Source organism: Castanea sativa, chromosome 11 (genome assembly GCF_040712315.1).
Source record: "Castanea sativa cultivar Marrone di Chiusa Pesio chromosome 11, ASM4071231v1".
Lineage (NCBI taxonomy): Eukaryota > Viridiplantae > Streptophyta > Magnoliopsida > Fagales > Fagaceae > Castanea > Castanea sativa.
In genome coordinates this window covers 1705104-1724145 of record NC_134023.1, presented here as the reverse complement: position 1 = coordinate 1724145, position 19042 = coordinate 1705104, and the positions used below count along the sequence as shown (strand labels likewise).

Genomic DNA, 19042 nt, shown 5'->3' with positions numbered 1-19042 from the left:
TGTAATAGTCTGGAAGGGGCTAGAAATTAAGATAAAACTAGGATCGCAGAAAGTAGATGAAGCTAGAAGCTTCAACATCGATTACTTAACCAACCTCATGCTTGTATAAATAGGAACCTTTGGTTTCCACTTGTGACATGAGGTGTGAGAGACTTGTGAAGTAGAGTGTGAGAATAGTGAGAGGTGTGTGAGACGTGTGGAAAAAGGTGAAGTAGTGTGTGACGTGAAGTGCAGCAGGTGAAGTGAAGAAAATAAAGTCAAGGGTTAGTAGTTAGGTATTAAGTGTGTTTTAGTGTATTTGAGGATAGTGTGTGGTTGTAACAGTGCCGTGTGTATTGATGCAATAATAGTGTCAGAGCCGCTAACTCAACAAACGTATCTTCCAAATTCTTGTAAATTATAAATGCCATTATGATATACAATTCTTTCGCACTCTCTCTTTCTCGCAATTCAGTTACATTTATGTCTGGGATCAGTAGGTGGAAGCACCAAGTTGATCCAAGTAAGGTTCTCATAATTAGTGTGTAACCAATTTGATTGTTATGTTGTTCTTAAATAGAGTATAGAAACAACAAGAGTTGTAACTTGTTTTGCTAAGTAATGTGAATTAGTTATTTTCTTATCAGATTTCGATACATTGTCAAAGCAGTGAGTCGAGAACACTTCCATTTCAATGGCTTTGACGTCAACTTCTTCATCCTCTTCACGAAGCTCATCCATCTTGGATGATCCGTCAAATCCTCTGTACCTGCACCATGAAGAAAGCCCTGGTGCTATGCTTGTGTACCAACCTCTCGTGGGAGAGAATTACCCAACTTGGGCAAGATCAATGCAATTGGCATTGATTGCCAAGAACAAGTTGGGATTTATTGATGGCACATTGACTCTCTCATCTCCAATGGTCAAAACACCATCAACAATTGAAGCTTGGATTCGCTGCAACAGAATGGTTGCTTCATGGATCTTCAATTCCGTTTCTCAAGAAATTGCTACAAGCATAGACGATAAGGACACTGCTCTTGAAATCTGGAATGACCTTAGGGAAAGACTTTCACAAGCAAATGGAGCACGAGTTTTTCAATTACAGAAGGATATTGCTGGAATTACTCAAGGTCAATCTTCAATTACATCATATTTCACTCAATTGAACGTGCTCTGGGATCAATTACAAAACTTTCGACCATTTCCAATGTGCTCTTGTGGATTTTGCACTTGCAACTTAGGTCAGAAACTCAATGATCTTCAGCATCAAGATTTAGTGATGCAATTCTTATTGGGTCTTAATGACTCCTATGCTCAAGTTGGGGCACAAATTTTGTTGATGGATCCTCTCCCACCCATCAACAAAGTGTACTCTTTGCTAATTCAAGAAGAAAGGCATTGTAGTGTGGGAAACAATTCAAGTCCTCATGTGGAATCATCAACCCCAGTTACTAAGCTATCTTCTTCTTCGGGAAACAAAAATAACAAGAACTCTAAGGGGAAAGAAAAGCTCACTTGCAATCACTGTGGAATGAATGGTGACACTGTTGAAAAGAATTCTAGTTCTACTTCTACTTCATTGGCATTCACTCAAGAGCAATGTCAACTGTTCTTGGCTATGTTGGGAACTAACTCCACTTCTATGGCAGGTAATTTTCCCTCTTTGTTGAACTTTCATAGTCCTGATTTCCATTGTGATTTGGGGCATTTGATATTTTCTGAAAAAAAAGGAAGTGGTTAACAGACATGCATATGGGGGAGATACATGGGTTGTGGATACCGGGGCTACAAATAACATTGTGCATTCTGTAACTTTACTTACCACTATCACATTGGTTAAGCATTGTGTTGTGGAACTCCCAAATGGTGAAATAGCTATGGTAACTCTCATAGGATCTGTTAGAATTTCAGCACACCTTTTCCTTGAAAATGTCCTACGTGTGCCTACATTTTCCTTCAATTTATTATATCTTAGTCAGCTTACTCAAAAACTCCTATCTTGTCTTGTTAAACTATCAAATTTCTGCTTCATATAGGACCTTATATGCTGGAGGCCGATTGATGTGGGTGAGGTTCAGAATGGACTCCACTTGCTGCAAAATTCAACTTCTCAAACACTTGTACCATATGTGATGACCACACTATATCATCTTGGATTTATCTTATGAAATCCAAGTCAAACACTAGACCTTTACTATTGTCCAGACGATGCCCTTTTGAACTTTTCATGATTGAATTGTTTTAAACTCATGGAATCATACACCAACATAGTTGTGTTGCTACTCCATAATAGAATTTAGTTGTGGAGAGGAAACATCAACACATTCTATGTGTAGAATGGGCCTTGAGGTTACACTCTTATGTTCCTTTGATGTATTGGGGTGTTTGTATACTCACTGTAGTGCACATTATTAACAGACTTCACACCCTAATTTTAAATTATAAGTCTCCCTATAAACTACTCTATAAGCAGATTCCTTCCTATTTACACCTTAAAGTTTTTAATTGCCTTTGTTTTGCCTCTACTATAGCCCATAATAGGTCCAAATTCGATCCTAAAGCTAAGCAATGTGTATTTTTAGGGTACTCTTTTGCTGTTAAGGGTTACAAGTTACTTGATCTCTCCACTAATACTTGTTTTATCTCTAGGGATGATAGTATATATGGTTTGCCAATGAGTTATAAATTTCTTTATTCTATGAAAAAAAAAAAAACTAAAAATGCTGAAACCAGAAATAAATACTAAAATCAAAATAAAATCACAATAAATGCACTGCTCTGGTCAATGTTCTCATTCTCAACTCACTTTGTTCTTCAGTGATAGTCAGCCTTTCATATGGGGGCCAATCCGGTTTTTCAAGAACAAACTATACAAATTGAAATTCCATATTGTGAGGGACTAGGTACAAGCTGGGACTATAAAGTTACTTCATGTTGGTACACATTCCCAACAAGTAGACTTACTGACAAAGGCTTTGAGCTTTATTAATTTTCAACACTTAAGATGGTTGTGAACAATACTTTTTTTTGATAAGGGATTGTGATCCGTAACCATGCTCCCATAGTCCATCTCGAGGGTGAGTGTCAAAGAATTGAAACAATGGAATAAGCATTTTGTTTCTTGTATAGTCTGCATAAATGACAGTAGTTTCCTATGCTACAGTTTTTATTTTTATTTTTTTAAAGTAGTCATTGTGCTTGTCCATGTACAACTATCATATTGTAATTAGCGAATAGGATTTACTCTGTGTATAACAACAGAGTTATAGCTTCTTTTGATTATTAATGAGAATTAGATATTTACTCATCAGATTTCGATATTTTTGGTTGCAGAATTTGCAGCCAACAACTCAGGAGTTGGTAATCCAACAATTAGTGAAGAAAGAATTCCATCACTCGTAGAGTACTCATTTACCCCATCAGCGAAGTTGGAGTCTGCTAGTTCTATATTGAATGGAATAAATCCAATTCCAGCCAACAACTCTGTCACTGATGCTAATGGCAGTCTTTCCATTTCGTTACTCTTCCCACCTGCCATGTCTGAAATTGAAACGGATGATAGTTGTTCAGAATCTGATGAAACACGATTCTCTTATTCAATACAGTCATACTTTCGACCAGGTAGGTCTGAAACAGACAGTAATTCTAAAATTTATGAAATAATTCCAACTGATCCTTCCAGCACAGCAAGCCCTAGACATACAGCAACCTTCAAAGAGAGGCCAGAGAGCAGCAATAATTCAAAATATAACCAAACACCTCCAAAATTCTCTCATTCCAAAAAAAAATCCATATTGTCATTATTTTTCACAGCCATGTCACTAACAAACAGGTCCAAAAGACCTAGACACACAATCCTAGCAAGAAGATTCAAAGACTTGAAAATAATACATAGGGAAAGATTTCCTTTGAGAATGCTACGTGAAGCCACTAACAACTTCTCAGAAGATTGCAAGATTGAAACAGATCACTTTGGCTCGATGTACCATGCTACTTTAGATGATGGCTGAGAAGTGGGTATTAAGCGTGCATACAGTGACAATGAATTCCTAAGTGAGTTGGAAGCTTTATCCCACCTCGATCACAAGAATGTTATTCGCCTATTGGGATTTTGTGAAGATGGTGAGGATGGCTTATTGGTCTACGAGTTCTACGAGTACACGGGATATGGTACCCTTCATCGCCATCTTCACAATCCTGAAAGTTCTTCTCTAATGTCATGGGCTGCCCGGGTTAAAGTGGCACTAGACATAGCCAGAGGCATTGAATACCTACACGTGTGTGCAGTACCACAAATCATACACTACGGTATCAAACCGTCTAACATATTTCTAGATGCCACGTTGACTGCCAAGCTGTCTACTTTCCACTTATTCGTGAAGTATGATAGTGAGGATGAGCTGCTAGTAGGCACCCGCAACCTTGGTTACCTGGATTTTGAGTACCCAATTTCTGGCAGTTTGACAACTGAAGTTGATGTGTACAGTTTTGGAGTAGTATTGCTAGAAATGTTGTCCGGGCTCTCAGCTATTCACAAAGATCAAAATTACAGAAGGCTTGTAGTTGATATTGTAGTCCCATACATTGCCCAAAAGAAAATTCACAGGATTTTGGACCCAAAAGTACCACCACCTTCGCCATTGGAAATGGAGGCACTGGCAAATGTTGCATACCTAGCATTGGATTGTGTAAGTGAAAAACGTGTACTTCGCCCCTCAATGACTAAGGTTGCAAACACCATACAAAGTACCTTGGAAGGGATTAGTGATGCGGAATGTGGATCAATTAGTGATGAGGAAATTGAACCGAGATAGAATGGCAGAATATCTTAAGAGAGCTGCAGCGCAAAGAGGGCACAAACGACAGGGAGCGACTCCCTGCTGAGGGATATAAGAAAGTTGCTAGGAATAATTGTAATAGCTAAATCTATTTATTGTGTGTTTTTTATATTTATTTTTATTTTTATTTTTATTTTTTTATAAATAAATCTATCTATTGTTGTTATTCAAATTTTACATATCAGGTTTATTAGTCAAGCCAATTCACTGTTGTTTGCTTGTTGGTATTTGTTGGTTGATCATGTTATTCATTACTCTAGGAAAGTTTTAAACTTTTAATTATTTGCTTGGCATATTAGTCATGAAGGAAATTCAAGACCAGATTGCTCTAGGGCACTAACCAAATTGTTCGCATATCTTGTCTGACGTTAAGGGAACTGTTACCTTGGTTTGATGCTTTTTTTTTTTTTTTTTAATATTTTATAATTAAAATACAAAAAATCATACAGCAATAAGGTGGATATCATACGCTCAATAGACTAGCTTTGGAATTAGATATTAGAGACCAATAGACTAGCTTTGTTGTATCCTTTTTACAGACTAGAACATATGTTATATAGTCTCATTTTAAGTCTTTAGCATTCCTGTAGCCAATTTGTGAGGTTTACCCCTATTAAAATAAGAGGGTTCATACAATTGTCACCCTTGTGACTTTAACTTGAGTGTGAATTTGATCCTTGCATTTTCGATTTGAACAATAACCACTTGCACTTTAATTTTGTCAAAATTTAAACCTTTTATTTGTATTTCCCATTAAAGACTAGTGCATTTAATCATACGGTATATGCATAGTTCTTTCTATATCATCAATAAGTTTGATTTGGATGTCTGATTTGATGCAAATTTGGTACGGTTGTAAATATAATCTTATAAGCTTTCCAACATTATCTTATTTTGCACAAACCTGAGGTCCGGAGGGCCCTTGAAGAGCAGCCAAATAAGAATTTGCAACACACACACACACACACACATACACCCACATATATAAATCTGAAACTTAGTATTTATTGTTACTATACTACATCAGCGCCACATCCTCTACTTATTTTCTACCTCTTATTATTCATTTCTAAACTTTTATTCTCCATATTCTAAAAAAAAAAAAAAACCCCTTATTCTCCCTATTAGTCCACACTTAATTTTACACTTCGTTGAACTTTTCTCCTCCCTCTTTACCTCTCCACTACTCTTTACTTGACTGTTACAATTCCTTCATCATTTTCCCTTTCTTATATTTTGACTCTTCTTCCCTCTCTTTTATTTTATATAAATTCAATGTCATCTCTTCCAATTAATCCATGTTTTCCTCCACAAAAAACTAAGTATTCTCTCTCTCTCTCTCTCTCTCAAATTTTTGTTTTTTCTTATAATTTAGATTAGGGTTGGTGGTTTGTTTTAATATTATGTTTAAAAAAAAAAAAATCATATTACAAAGTGTAAGGACCAAAAATCATGCACAAGCCCAACAATATTAACGTTTAATAATTCAAGGCCCAAAACAATAAATTTGTAGAGAATGTATCAACAACAAAGTTCATGGCGTTCTGATTATATGCCTTAGTCACTTCATTTTTTTTCCTCTCGTTTCCCCTGCCCCTCATCTCTTATTTATACTCTTTGCCCTTGTTATCTCAGCCCTACATCTCTCACCTAATCAACCTCATTTACTGACACTTGTCCATTTCCTTGTAGTCAGTAATGGAGAAAAGCTCTTGCTCTGTGCCTTGTACTGTTCAGGTCATTTCCACATTAATGCAACGGATAAAACTGGTACTCCCTATTCAATGCGGCCAAAAAGCTTGGTGCAGAACATTCAATGCAACGTTCATAGTTACCTATCTCAACCCAAATATTTGCAATATATCCCATACATCACCAATCTACCTTTCGTATTTTTCCGGACCATCCCACTTCATCCTCGAGATCTTGACTTTTACTCTTCTCTATTCCTTATGCTTCACAGTATGTCTTCGGGTCTTTAAGTCTTCGAGTCCTCGGGTCCTCACAATAGCCCCTTAAAACTTAGGCTATTAACCACAAATTAATAGCCAAGTTTTAACTCCTTGGACAAACTTCCTATGTGCATTTTGCTTTCACACGTACAAACGTCATTTCGCTGCCTGTGACACGCTCCTGACGCCTCGGAGTCCACGATGGATCATTTATGGTGTCAGACGACTCCCTATCTCCGCACGTTCTACGGTTGGATCAACATCGTATGGTTCCGATTGCCCTCTCATTTATGAGCGGAAAAATTACCGCGCCTTTTTTACCCTTATAAAAGGAAGACTTGGGGCTGGCTAAGGTTTCTTTTGGCATTTTGAAGGATTAAAGGTAAAGGACCTCCCGATGAGCAGTTTTAAGCATTCTTCAGAGGTGTGTCAGTTCTTCTATTACTTCTCCTTCATTGTTTATTTTTTCTTCTTCTTGTCATAAAGTTTAATGGGTAGATATGCTAAATTAGTGAAAACAGATGAGGCAAAGGCCACTTTTAAGGCCCGATATAGGATTCCTGACGATGTTGATATTCAACATTGTGAGGAAGGAGATTGGCTAGTTTTACCCCGGCCACCTGAGTCAGTTATAATTCCCATGATCGCTTTTATTGAAGGTGGAATGGAAATTCCCATGGGTAGGGTAACCTGGGATTTTCTTATAAACTATAGACTTACCCCAGCCTAATGTTCCCTTAATGTCCTTAGGATCCTAGGATGTGTAGATGCCCTAAATCGAAAAATGGGGGCTAACTTGACCTGGCATGATGTAAACTGGGTATACAATTGCCAAAAAGAGGAAAAAACCAAATACTATATGAAGTGTAGGGTCCTAACCGTTAGGCTGATCTCTTGCTTGCCTGACTCAAGCAAAGGCATGGACAAGGATTACCTTATCTTCTCGGGGAACTGGCACGATGGATTACACTGCCCTACCCAAGATGGGGTGCCAGGTAGGGTTCCCGAGGACCGACGTGATACTTAGGAATATCAATTATCTTCTTTTATAATCTTATATTGATTAACTCTTCCTAACAATATTTATCCCTTACTGTAGACAACTACCACACCGCTCCAAACAAACCCTCTGTAAATCTTCAGGACCTGAACAGAATTCTCAAGTTGAAAATATTTTTGCATAGGGACGGGCAGCTTAGAGTGGCCCACGTCATTCTCAGTTACACCCCTTTCACCAAATGTTTTCAAAGTCCAAAAAACGTAATCCGGGTCAGGGATCTTCATTTAGCTCGTATTGAGTAGCGGTGCTTGGCTTTTTACTACCTACGCCCCCTCCAACAGGAATGCAGGATGCATAACTCCCAGCCCCTCTTGTAGCCAGACTACTTTACTCCCAAGAGCAATTCATTGATCCTGCGGATAAGGGAAAAAACTCAGCTTCCGAGCCGAGTCGTCCCGAGGTAACGCATAAGGACTTTGAAGTCTTTTATCATGAAGACGGCCCTCACAACTCACAACTTCCTTCAACAAGTAACATGGACTTCCAAGAGAAAGAACTCGATCTCCTGGCTTTGCTACAAGCCCATGCCGAAAGTTCTTCCCCTGCTGTAACTGTACCTCCTCGTCCCATCACCCCAATAGTGACACGTACCCCTCCCCTCGAGGCCGTGGACAAAGAAAAGGAAAAGGGGTCAAGGTGGTAAGAATCATAGAGATCGAGGAAGGAGAAAACCCCGACCCCCCTTCTAAGGATACTCGGGTGGGAAAAAACCACTCCAAGAAGCCCATTCATACTGGGTCTTCCAAGGAGACCAGTGGTGACCAACCAAGGAAAGTCTCCATTTGGCACCCCAGCTTTACTTTAAGTTCAGGTAGCCCCGTACTTGATGATGCTAATCTAAGAGATCTGAAGAAAGGGAGCTCAAATTTGGTGGCTGAGTGTCTGGAGAAGGCCCTATGCTCCCCGAGGGCATGGCTGAGCTGCGGTCTTTCTGCAAAAGAGAAGTCTTCCTGTCTTTGAAACAAGACTTAGCTAAAATATCTTTCACAATTCTATATCATCTTATCTTTATTACTATTAAAAGCGTTACTCATATGGCTTTTGTAATTGATGTACATTATAGGCTATCCAGGCTTCTTTCATGGCTGAAGAATGGATGAATCATTCCTTAGATTTAGCCAAAAAAGTTGAAAACAACGTAGAAGTCGTTGTGAAGGCTCAAAATGAAGCAGAACAAAATCTGAAGGAGACTCTCATTCGACTGGCCGAAGTGGAAAAAGCTCACAAGAATGCAGAATCTGCCTTGCAAAGATATGAAACACAGGCAAATATTGCCCTTGAAGCCTAGAAGCAAGCCCAAAACCGACTAGCCCTCACTGTGGTGGAGCTCAAGCAGGTGCAAAAGCAAGCAGCATATGACACCGGCATGAAGAAAGCTGCTGACAGCCTTACAGCTCAACTCAAGGGAGCCGCCCGTGCATTCTGTCTGGAAGTTTGAGGTCGGGCCTTAAACGTTGCGGGAGTATACGCCGAATTTGAGCTCCGAAATCCAGACAGCGTGTATTACCCCTCTGCTTTACAGCTGGCACCTGCTCCTCCCAAACCAACTAGTGACTCCAGTTCCATTCCTCCCTCATCTACAATCACTCCGGATCCAAACCCTTCCTTTGTTCACTCCAAGGACAAAGAAATAGCTGAGAACCCTTCCCCCAGCACCGAATTGGTAAACGTAGAAAATGAACCTGATACGAAAAAGATGCGGCAGACAAAAAAGAAAAAGAAAGAGAAGGAACCAGAGAAAAGGAACACAAAAGAGAAACAAACAAATACTTGACATATGAGCTCAAGAGTTTGTTAAAAGTTGTTTAGAGTTTAGTACTGTTGTTTTTCTCTCTCTTTTTTTGTTTTTGTTTTTTTGTTAAACTAATTTCAAGGAATTAATAGTAGCGTAAATGGTGCATGTTGTTTATTGCCAACATATCGTGAGATTCAAATATTAAATTTTTTGCTCATTGTCGATAACAATTCTTCAATGCTAAAAATAATAACTTTCATATACACATAAAACATAACACGATCATCAACTTTGCAACGTAAGCTAGAATAATACCTATAGTACACATTTTTGTTACCTTGACATGTGGAATGCCTTATGTATGGTGTTAATTTCCTAGTCTTACAGCCTGATGAGCCGGACAAGGACTAAGCTCAGTTCAACATTTTTTTTTTTACGGTGTTAATTTTTCTTAGACTTGTGGCCCGAGGAGCCGAACAAGAACTAAGGTCAATTTTACACTTGGCTTTTCCTTAGGGTGTTAATTTTTCTTAGACTTGTGGCCCGAGGAGCCGAACAAGAACTAAGATCAGTTTTTACACTTGGCTTTTCCTTAGGGTGTTAATTTTTCTTAGACTTGTGGCTTGAGGAGCCGAACAAGAACTAAGGTCAGTTTAACACTTGGCTTTTCCTTAGGGTGTTAATTTTTCTTAGACTTGTGGCCTGAGGAGCCGAACAAGAACTAAGGTCAGTTTAACACTTGGATTTTCCTTAGGGTGTTAACTTTTCTTAGACTTGTGGCCCAAGGAGCCGAACAAGAACTAAGGTCATTTTAACACTTGGAAATAAGTTATACCAATAAAGAAGCACAGACTAATAAAACAAAACAGGCCTACAACTTATACAAAAGAAGGTTCTTCCTTTAATAGTAATAATGTCGTAAATTGCTTACATTCCAGGGGCAATGGACTAATTTTCCATCTAAATCTTCTAAACGATAGGCCCCCACACCTGCTACAGACATGATTCTATATGGTCTTTCCCAATTGGGCCCTAACTTACCCCAGGCAGGATTCTTTAGTGTCCCCACCACTTTTCTCAAAATCAAATCTCCTGGCACTAAAGGTCTCGGCTTCACTCCTTTATCATATGTTTGCTTGAGTTTCTGTTGGTAGCTGCCTATCTTCACACTAGCTACTTCTCTTCTTTCTTCAATAGTATCTAAACTATCGCATAGCATGTCATGATTACTCTCGACATTATACTGGTCAGATCTCAAGGCCGGGAAGCCTGACTCCAACGGGATTATCGCTTCCATTCCATATGTCATTGAAAAGGGTGTCTCGCCCGTTGATCTTCAGGGGGTAGTGCGATAAGTCCACAACACATGAGGCAACTCCTCTACCCATTTTCCTTTAGCATCGTCTAATCGCTTCTTTAACCCCGCCAAAATGACCTTATTTGTAGCCTCATCTTGACCATTTCCTTAAGGGTAAGCCGGTGTTGAGTATCCATTACTTATTCCCAGATCCCCACAATACCTACAAAAAGCCTTGCTGTCGAACTGAAGTCCATTGTCGGAAATCTGAGTATGCGGGACTCCAAAGCGAGTTACAATATTCTTCCAAATAAACTTCTTAGCATCTGTGTCCCTGATGTTAGCTAGTGGTTCCGCTTCTACCCACTTAGTAAAATAATCTGTGCCGACGAGGAGCCATCTTCTATTACCAGTTGTCCGAGGAAAAGGTCCGACGATATCCAAGCCCCACTTAGCAAAAGGCCAGGGACTAGATAATGGATTTAAGACTCCTCCTGGTTAATGAATGTTTGGTGCAAACCTTTGACATTGATCACACTTCCTTGCATACTCCTGGGAGGCTTTTTGCATATTTGGCCACCAATACCCTTGAGTCATGGCCCTGTGGGCTAACGATCTTCCCCCAATATGACTTTCACATATTCCCTCATGCAACTCTTCCAATAAAGGCTCAACAGCTTCAGGATGCACGCAGAGCAAATATGGCCTCGAGTAGGAACGTTTATACAACTTATGCTCCTCAAAAAACTAGTAACAGGGAGCACTGCTCCGTACCTTCTTTGCTTCCACTTTATCCTCAGGTAACATTCCATGTTTTAAGAAGGTCACAATCGGATCCATCCAACTCGGGCCAACGTGAATACTATGAATCCCAACTGCCGGGGTGCCAGTAAGACTAGAACTCATCAAATCCTCCACCATCACCGTCCGCGGTAACTTCGATCCCAAGGATGTGGCTAACATGGCCAACGAATCAGCATGAGCATTCTACCCTTTTGGAATTTGTCTTACTTTGAAACTTTTAAACATGCCTAACACCCCTTTGACTCTGTTGAGATATTTTTTCATCCTTTCATCTCTTGCCTCAAATTCTCCGTTAACTTGTCCAACAATTAATTTGGAATCACAATAGAGTTCGATTATTTCTCCTCCCAAATGCCTAACCATTTGAGCACCTGCCAAGAAAGCTTCATACTCGGCCTCATTATTAGTGGCTACAAACCCTAGCCGTAATGACTTTTCCATGACTAATTTCTCAGGGGTGATCCACACAATTCCAATCTCTGCTCCCTTTCGGTTAGATGCCCTATCCGTATAAACTTCCCAAAGGAGAACACTCCCGGGCCTAATAGACATCACGGTTAGCATGACATCTTCCTGCCTAATGCCACCCTCCGTAAATTCGGCCACGAAATTAGCAAGAACCTATCCGTTGATAGCTGTCTAGAGCATATACTTAACATCATAAGCTCCAAGCCTCGTTCCCTACTTAGCCACGCGACCAGTGTAATCTGACTTCCTCATGAGAGCTTGCAAAGGCAATTGGGTAAGTACCACTACCGTATGGGCTTGAAAATAATAGGGAAGCTTCCTTGTTGCATGTACGATGGCTAGCATAGCCTTTTCCAAAGGTAAATACCGCTTCTCGGCCTCTTGCAAAGATTTACTAATGTAATACATCGGTTTTTGAATTCCATCATCATTTCGTACTAGGACAAGACTTACAGCATAATCTGTAACTGCCAAATAGGCATACAACACCTCTTCCTTCTCCAGCCATGATAATATTGGCGAATTCGCCAAATATTGCTTCAAATCCTCAAAAGCCAAATCACACTCATCCGTCCATTGAAAATCTCTCCATTTATACAAAAGGTGATTAAAAGGTCGACACCTGTCTGCAGACCGCGAAATAAACCAATTCAATGCCGCAGACATACCAGTCAGCTTCTGTACCTCCTTAGGATTCCGAGGAGGATGCAACCCCAAGATAGCCTTAATCTGGTCAGGATTAACTTCAATCCCCCGATGCGTTATCATATACCCAAGAAATTTTCCTGAACTTACTCCGAAAGAACGCTTGGAAGCATTCAAATGCAATTTATACCTCCTAAGGACTGAGAAGGTTTCTTCCAAGTCCCTCAAATGGTCCTCTACTCTCTTACTTTTAATTACCATGTCATTAATATACGCTTTCATATTACGCCCCAACTCCAATTCAAACATTCTAGTCACTATTCTTTGATAAGTGGAGCCTGCATTCTTGAGACCAAAAAGCATTACTCGATAATGGTAATTGCCATTAGGAGCACGAAATGCTCTCTTCTCCTGATCACTCAATGACAAAGGTATCTGATGATAACACTGAAAAGTATCTAGGAAACTCATCCGAGGATGCCTAATAGTTGCATCCACCAATTGATCAATTCTCGAAATAGGGATAGGGTCCTTTGGACATACCTTATTTAGATCAGTGAAATCGACACAAATCTCCACTTTTCATTCTTCTTTTTAACCACGACAATGTTAGCAAGCCATTCAAGATAAAAAAATTTTCTTTAATTGCCCCAGCTTGCTTTAACTTATTAACCTCCTCTTTTACTGTCTCGGCATGCTCTTGGGACGTATACCGAGGAGGCTGCTTGTGGAGCACTGCGTCGGGACTAACATTCAAATGATGACAAATGAATTCTGGATCAATCCCCGGGACATCATATGTCGTCCAGGCAAAAACATCAATGTTATCCTTTAAGAACTTAACTAAATCCCTCTTTTCCAATACTGGCAATTGGGATCCCACTTGAAAATATCTCTCCTTATCCTCCCCTATAAATACCTTGTCCAGCTCTTCAGCAGAATCTTCATCCACATCAATACTCATCCCCCGAGCAGATTTCTTTAATTGCTATAAAGTTTTCTAAGGCCCCTGTTGCTGAATTTTCACCTGTTCTAACACTTGTAGACATCAGACACTGCCTGGCTACCGATTGACTGCCGTGTAATACTCCCACCCTTCCTCGGATAGGATACTTCACCTTTACATGCAAAGTTGAAGAAACTGCCCCCATTGCATGGAGCCAGGGCCTAGCCAATATGGCCGTGTAAGGTGAATATGCCCTAACTACTATAAAGTTAACTTGGACTTCTGCGTCCTCAACCTGTACAATTAGCCTAATCATCCCCTAGAGAATCACCGATTTCCTATGAAAGCCTACTAATGGAGAATCATACTTCTCCAAATCATCATCTTTCAATTTTAAACCATTAAACAAGTCTTGATACATAATTTCCGCTCCACTTCCATCATCCACCAAGACTCGTTTCACGCCATATCCCCCGATCAGAATAGTTACTACCAACGCATCATCATGGGGTTAACATGTTCCTTCCTTATCTTCCTCAGAAAAACCCAACACTGGTGTTGCCGAGAACCTTATCCTCTTAGCCAATTGATTGCTTCCCTCCATGACTTCATTCCCAAAACCACTATGCACGAACATGATTCGAGAAGGATCCTTGGCTCCTCTTCTCGGTTGCACTAAAATGACGTTAATAGTGCCTAATGCTGGCCGAGGAGTATTTCCACGATACATTCTCGTACCTTGATGTCCAACTAGCCTGTCCAGCCTAGACAAGAAATGATTGAGCTTTCCCGCCCTGGCCAATTGGTTCAAATGGTCACGCAACGTCCAACACTCTTCTGTGGTATGTCCCTTGTCTTGATGATAATGACAATGAAGACTTTGATTCCTCAAGGATCCATCTCCACTCATTTTGTTAGGTTGTCTAAAGTATGATTCGTCTCGTATTTTCTCCAATATTTGATGTATGGGTTCCTTGAACAGTGAATTAACCAAAGGAGTTTCAGCTGGTAATGGACGACTTGGAAAATCTTGCCTAGGACGACTGCCTTGATACCCCATTCCCCGAAGATCTGTCTTCTCCAGAAATAGCTTTGCTTTTCCTTTGCTTTGAATCTAGTTCTCCTCAACCCGCTTATACTTGTCTATATGATCCATAAGCTAGCGCATATCTACAGCTGCTTTCATTGTCAAGGACTTCCTCAATCCGTGCTCCGTAGGGAGCCCCACCTTAAAAGTTCTTATAGCCACATCTTCAACATCTCCATCAATTTCATTATATGTTTCCCAATACCGATTGGAATAAGTTTTGAGCGTTTCTCCTTCCCTCATTGCCATAGATAGTAATGCATCCGAGGGCTTTGGGACCCTACTACATGTTATGAACTGAGCCCCGAATGCCCTCGTCAACTCTTCAAAGGACTTTAGGGAACCTTCCTCCAAAGCATCAAACCATCGCATGGCCACTGGCCCCAAACTGGAAGGAAAAACTTTACACATCAACGCTTCATTATTCGAATAAACTGCCATCTTTTGATTAAAATGACTGACGTGTTCTACAGGATCAGTCCTACCATTATAAATGGTAAATATAGGTTGAGAAAATCTATGGGGGAGCTTTGCCTTATTTATCCGAGCCACGAAAGGGGATTTAGAGATTTGCCTCAAGGCTTTACCCATTGCATCATTCCCCTCACCTTGATATGACCCATCCCCACCTCGCGTCTCCTCCCCCCTCTTTGCCCTGCCACCAGAAGAAGTAATCAAATAGGACTCACTAGGAAGAGACTTAGATGCTTGATGATCATCTCCTCCTCATTTTTCCTTGGAGCTATCACTGGACGAATAAGACGGGCTCCTCCTACCACGCTTCCTACAGTTTAAGCATTTGTGCAGATAATCTATCTCTGATTGCATTTGCTGCAACACATCATCGCAAGACATTTGTCTCTCAGTCTGTGATCGTCGTCCAGCCACTCGATCACTATGATACGATTCTACCACCACACTTGGGGTGTGTTGCTTTCCATCTCTACGTTCCATGTTTATAGTTTGGTTCCCCCTTTGTGAACCTACTGATTCTTCCCTTTCCTGATTTGTCTTCGCCATTCACCTTCAAACCAAAACGTCACACTTTATTGTTCCCACAAACGGCGCCAATTGTAAGGACCAAAAATCATGCACAAGCCCAACAATATTAACGTTTAATAATTCAAAGCCCAAAACAATAAATTTGTAGAGAAGGTATCAACAACAAAGTTCATGGTGTTCTGATTATATGCCTTAGTCACTTCATTTTTTTTCCTCCCGTTTCTCTTGCCCCTCCTCTCTTATTTATACTCTTTGCCCTTGTTATCTCAGTCCTACATCTCTCACCTAATCAACCTCATTTACTGACACTTGTCCATTCCCTTGTAGTCGGTAACGGAGAAAAGCTCTTGCTCTGTGCCTTGTACAGTTTAGGTCATTTCCACATTAATGCAACGGATAAAGCTGGTACTCCCTATTCAATACGGCCAGAAAGCTTGGTGCAGAACATTCAATGCAACGTTCATAGTTACCTATCTCAACCCAGATATTTGCAATATATCCCATACATCACCAATCTACCTTTCGTACTTTTCCGGACCATCCCACTTCATCCTCGGGCTCTTGACTTTTACTCTCCTCTATTCCTTATGCTTCACAGTATGTCTTCGGGTCTTTAAGTCTTCGGGTCCTCGAGTCCTCACACAAAGTTTTCTCTCTTCCTTCCTTACCTTTGGTTAAATTTTGATTTGGGTTAATACTTTTTTTTTTTTTTTAGAAAAAGGAATTTGAGTTTATGTCAAAACGCAATCTATATCGCTATGAATTTGAATATGCCTACCAATTTTTTGAGTAATAAATTATTATAAAGTCTATCTTTTATTCCTTTTGTTTGATTGTAATTTTGGTTAAGATAACTTTGTAATTTTGTGATGAATTCTTATTATTATAATGATCTCATTATTCCTTAGGAGATGAGAAATTTAAATAATAAATTTGAAACTTATAAAGATTAGTTGTAAATCAAATAAAATATACTACAACAGAATTTAGAAAAATATGGTTCACCTTAAAAAAAAATATTAATCAAATAGTCAAAATATAATAGTATATATATTTGTACTTTGTAGAGATAAAAAGATAAAAAATACTCGTAGAAATACTTAAAAATAAATAAATAATACTTGGAGTAATTCTTGCTTTTTATATATTACATATTTACATCCCATTACATAATATTTATATATTCTCACGCATCGCATGAGTCTGCGCTTAGTCTATATCTATATCTAAAAACTAAATCGTAGTATTTGTTATTACTACGCTCCTATTGAGCCTAGGATGCAAATTGGTGAGTGGTACTGTCATGATTTCTTGCATCGTGTCTTGAGTAAACATGGCTTCAAGCTTCCCTTGGTCCCACTGCTTGAAGTCTTCATCAATGAGCTCCTTTACCTGTATGTCTAATACACCCCCCATGCAATGGTGCTGGGGTATGGGGTAGCCATTTATGAGTGAAGACCCCTATATCTTTGCCATCTCCCATACGCCATTGAGATCCTGCATAGATAATATCCCTTGCTACCAAGAGAAATATCGAAACAAAAGATGGGTTGCTTCCTAGTTCAGCCATCATGAAGGAGCAATTTGGAAAATACTCGGCCTTATATACCCTGTAAAATAGCAAGTGGATGTCTTAAGTTAACCTCCAGGCTTGCTTAGAGAGCATTGCTAAGTTAAAAGCATGTAGATCACAAAAACCCATTCCCCCCTTCTTCTTTTTTTGTGTGCAAAGTTTCCTCCAATTGATTTCATGAATCTTCCTTTCATCCTGGCTTTGTCCCCACCAATATTTTTCTAGCAAGGAATTTATATTATCACATATGGATTTGGGCAATTTGAATAGGCTCATAGAGTATGTAGGAATTGCTTGTGCCACCATTTTTATTAGAACCTCACGTCCTACCTTTGATATGAATTTCTCCTTCCACCCCATCACACGCTTTGTAATCTTTTCCTGTAAATCTTTAAAGGTGTTAACTTTAGATTTTTAGTTGCCATAGGTAGGCCAAGGTACCTATCATTGTCCGTCATTATTCTTGTCCCCAACATATGTTGAATTGTCCTCCTTACCTGGCTTTGTATTTTTGCTAAAAAAAACAAGGATGTTTTTTGGTGATTGATGGCTTGACCTGATGCCGCTTCATATTGGCCCAAGATATTCAGCATTTGTTGGCATTCTCCAACTGTGGCTTTGCAAAACACCAAGCTATCATCGGCAAATAAAAGGGTGGGAAATGCACACCCCATGTTGGCTAGTCAACACCACATTGGGCACCCTGTTTTCTGCTGCTTTACATAACAATGTCGAGAGGCCTTCAACACATAGGAGAAAAAGGTAGGGAGATAATGTGTCTTCTTGCCTAATAATGCCCCTAGATTGAGTGATGAAATCCTTTGGTTCTCCATTGATAAAGACTGAGTAAGAAGCCATGGTGACTATCTCCATGGCCAATTGCACCTATTTTCTATCAAAACACAGTTTATGCATGATACCCTTCAAGAAAGTCCACTCCACCCAGTCATAGACTTTGCTAATGTCTAGCTTGACTGCCATATGTCCCACCTTCCCTCTCTTTCTGTTTCTCATTCTGTGCATGATCTCATATGCTACTGTTGTGTTATCAATAATAAGCCGGTTTGGCACAAAGGCACTCTAAGAATTAGAAATAACATTACACAAAATATGCTTTAAATAGTTAGAAATAACCTTTGAGAGTATCCGAGAGACAACATTCCCTAAACTAATAGGTATATAATCAGGCAAATATTTTGGGTCTTTCTTTTTTGGTATTAGAACAATATGTATATGGTTCATTTTTTTCAACATATGGCCAGAGTGTAAAACTGATAGGATAGCGTTCGTGACATCGGTGCTATAATGTGCCAATAGTTTTGAAAAAAGAAAGGGGACATACCATCTGGACTCGGTGATTTTGATGGGTGCATCTGGAATAGGGTTGTTTGGACTTCTTCTGAGGTGTACCTCTAGGTAAGGCTTTCATTCATTTGTGGCGTGACACAGCTTGCAACTAAGTTCAAGACACTCTCCATATTCTCTGGTAGGGTTGAGGGAAACAAATCCTAAAAATAGGCTTTAGCAACCTAGGCAATCTGAACATCTGATATGCACCACCTCCCTTCATTGTCAAAAATTGCTGAGATGTGATTTTTGTGTCGATGTTGGCTGGCACGATTATGGAAGTACTTGGTATTTTTGTCCTCAACT

General features: G+C 39.7%; 2 protein-coding genes across 2 annotated transcripts; both read left to right on the top strand.

The window, feature by feature from the left end:
- Positions 1-1313: 1313 nt before the first annotated feature.
- On the top strand, positions 1314-4739 carry LOC142617782 (uncharacterized). The gene is made up of 2 exons (XM_075790748.1): positions 1314-1631; positions 3316-4739. Exons 1-2 carry the CDS (start codon positions 1322-1324, stop codon positions 3990-3992), a joined length of 987 nt encoding a protein of 328 aa, XP_075646863.1. The 5' UTR covers positions 1314-1321; the 3' UTR covers positions 3993-4739.
- LOC142615558 (serine/threonine-protein kinase-like protein CCR4) lies at positions 4197-4796 on the top strand. Its single transcript, XM_075788296.1, has one exon. The coding sequence runs from the start codon at positions 4197-4199 to the stop codon at positions 4794-4796; it is 600 nt and encodes a 199-aa protein (XP_075644411.1).
- Positions 4797-19042: the final 14246 nt, after the last annotated feature.

Excerpts from the sequence above, each read along its gene's own strand:
- LOC142615558 (XM_075788296.1), top strand. The coding sequence starts at position 4,197 with ATGTCATGGGCTGCCCGGGTTAAAGTGGCACTAGACATAGCCAGAGGC.
- LOC142617782 (XM_075790748.1), top strand. The coding sequence starts at position 1,322 with ATGGATCCTCTCCCACCCATCAACAAAGTGTACTCTTTGCTAATTCAA. Across the intron at positions 1,632-3,315 it reads TAACTCCACTTCTATGGCAG|AATTTGCAGCCAACAACTCA; the intron begins GTAATTTTCCCT and ends TTTTGGTTGCAG.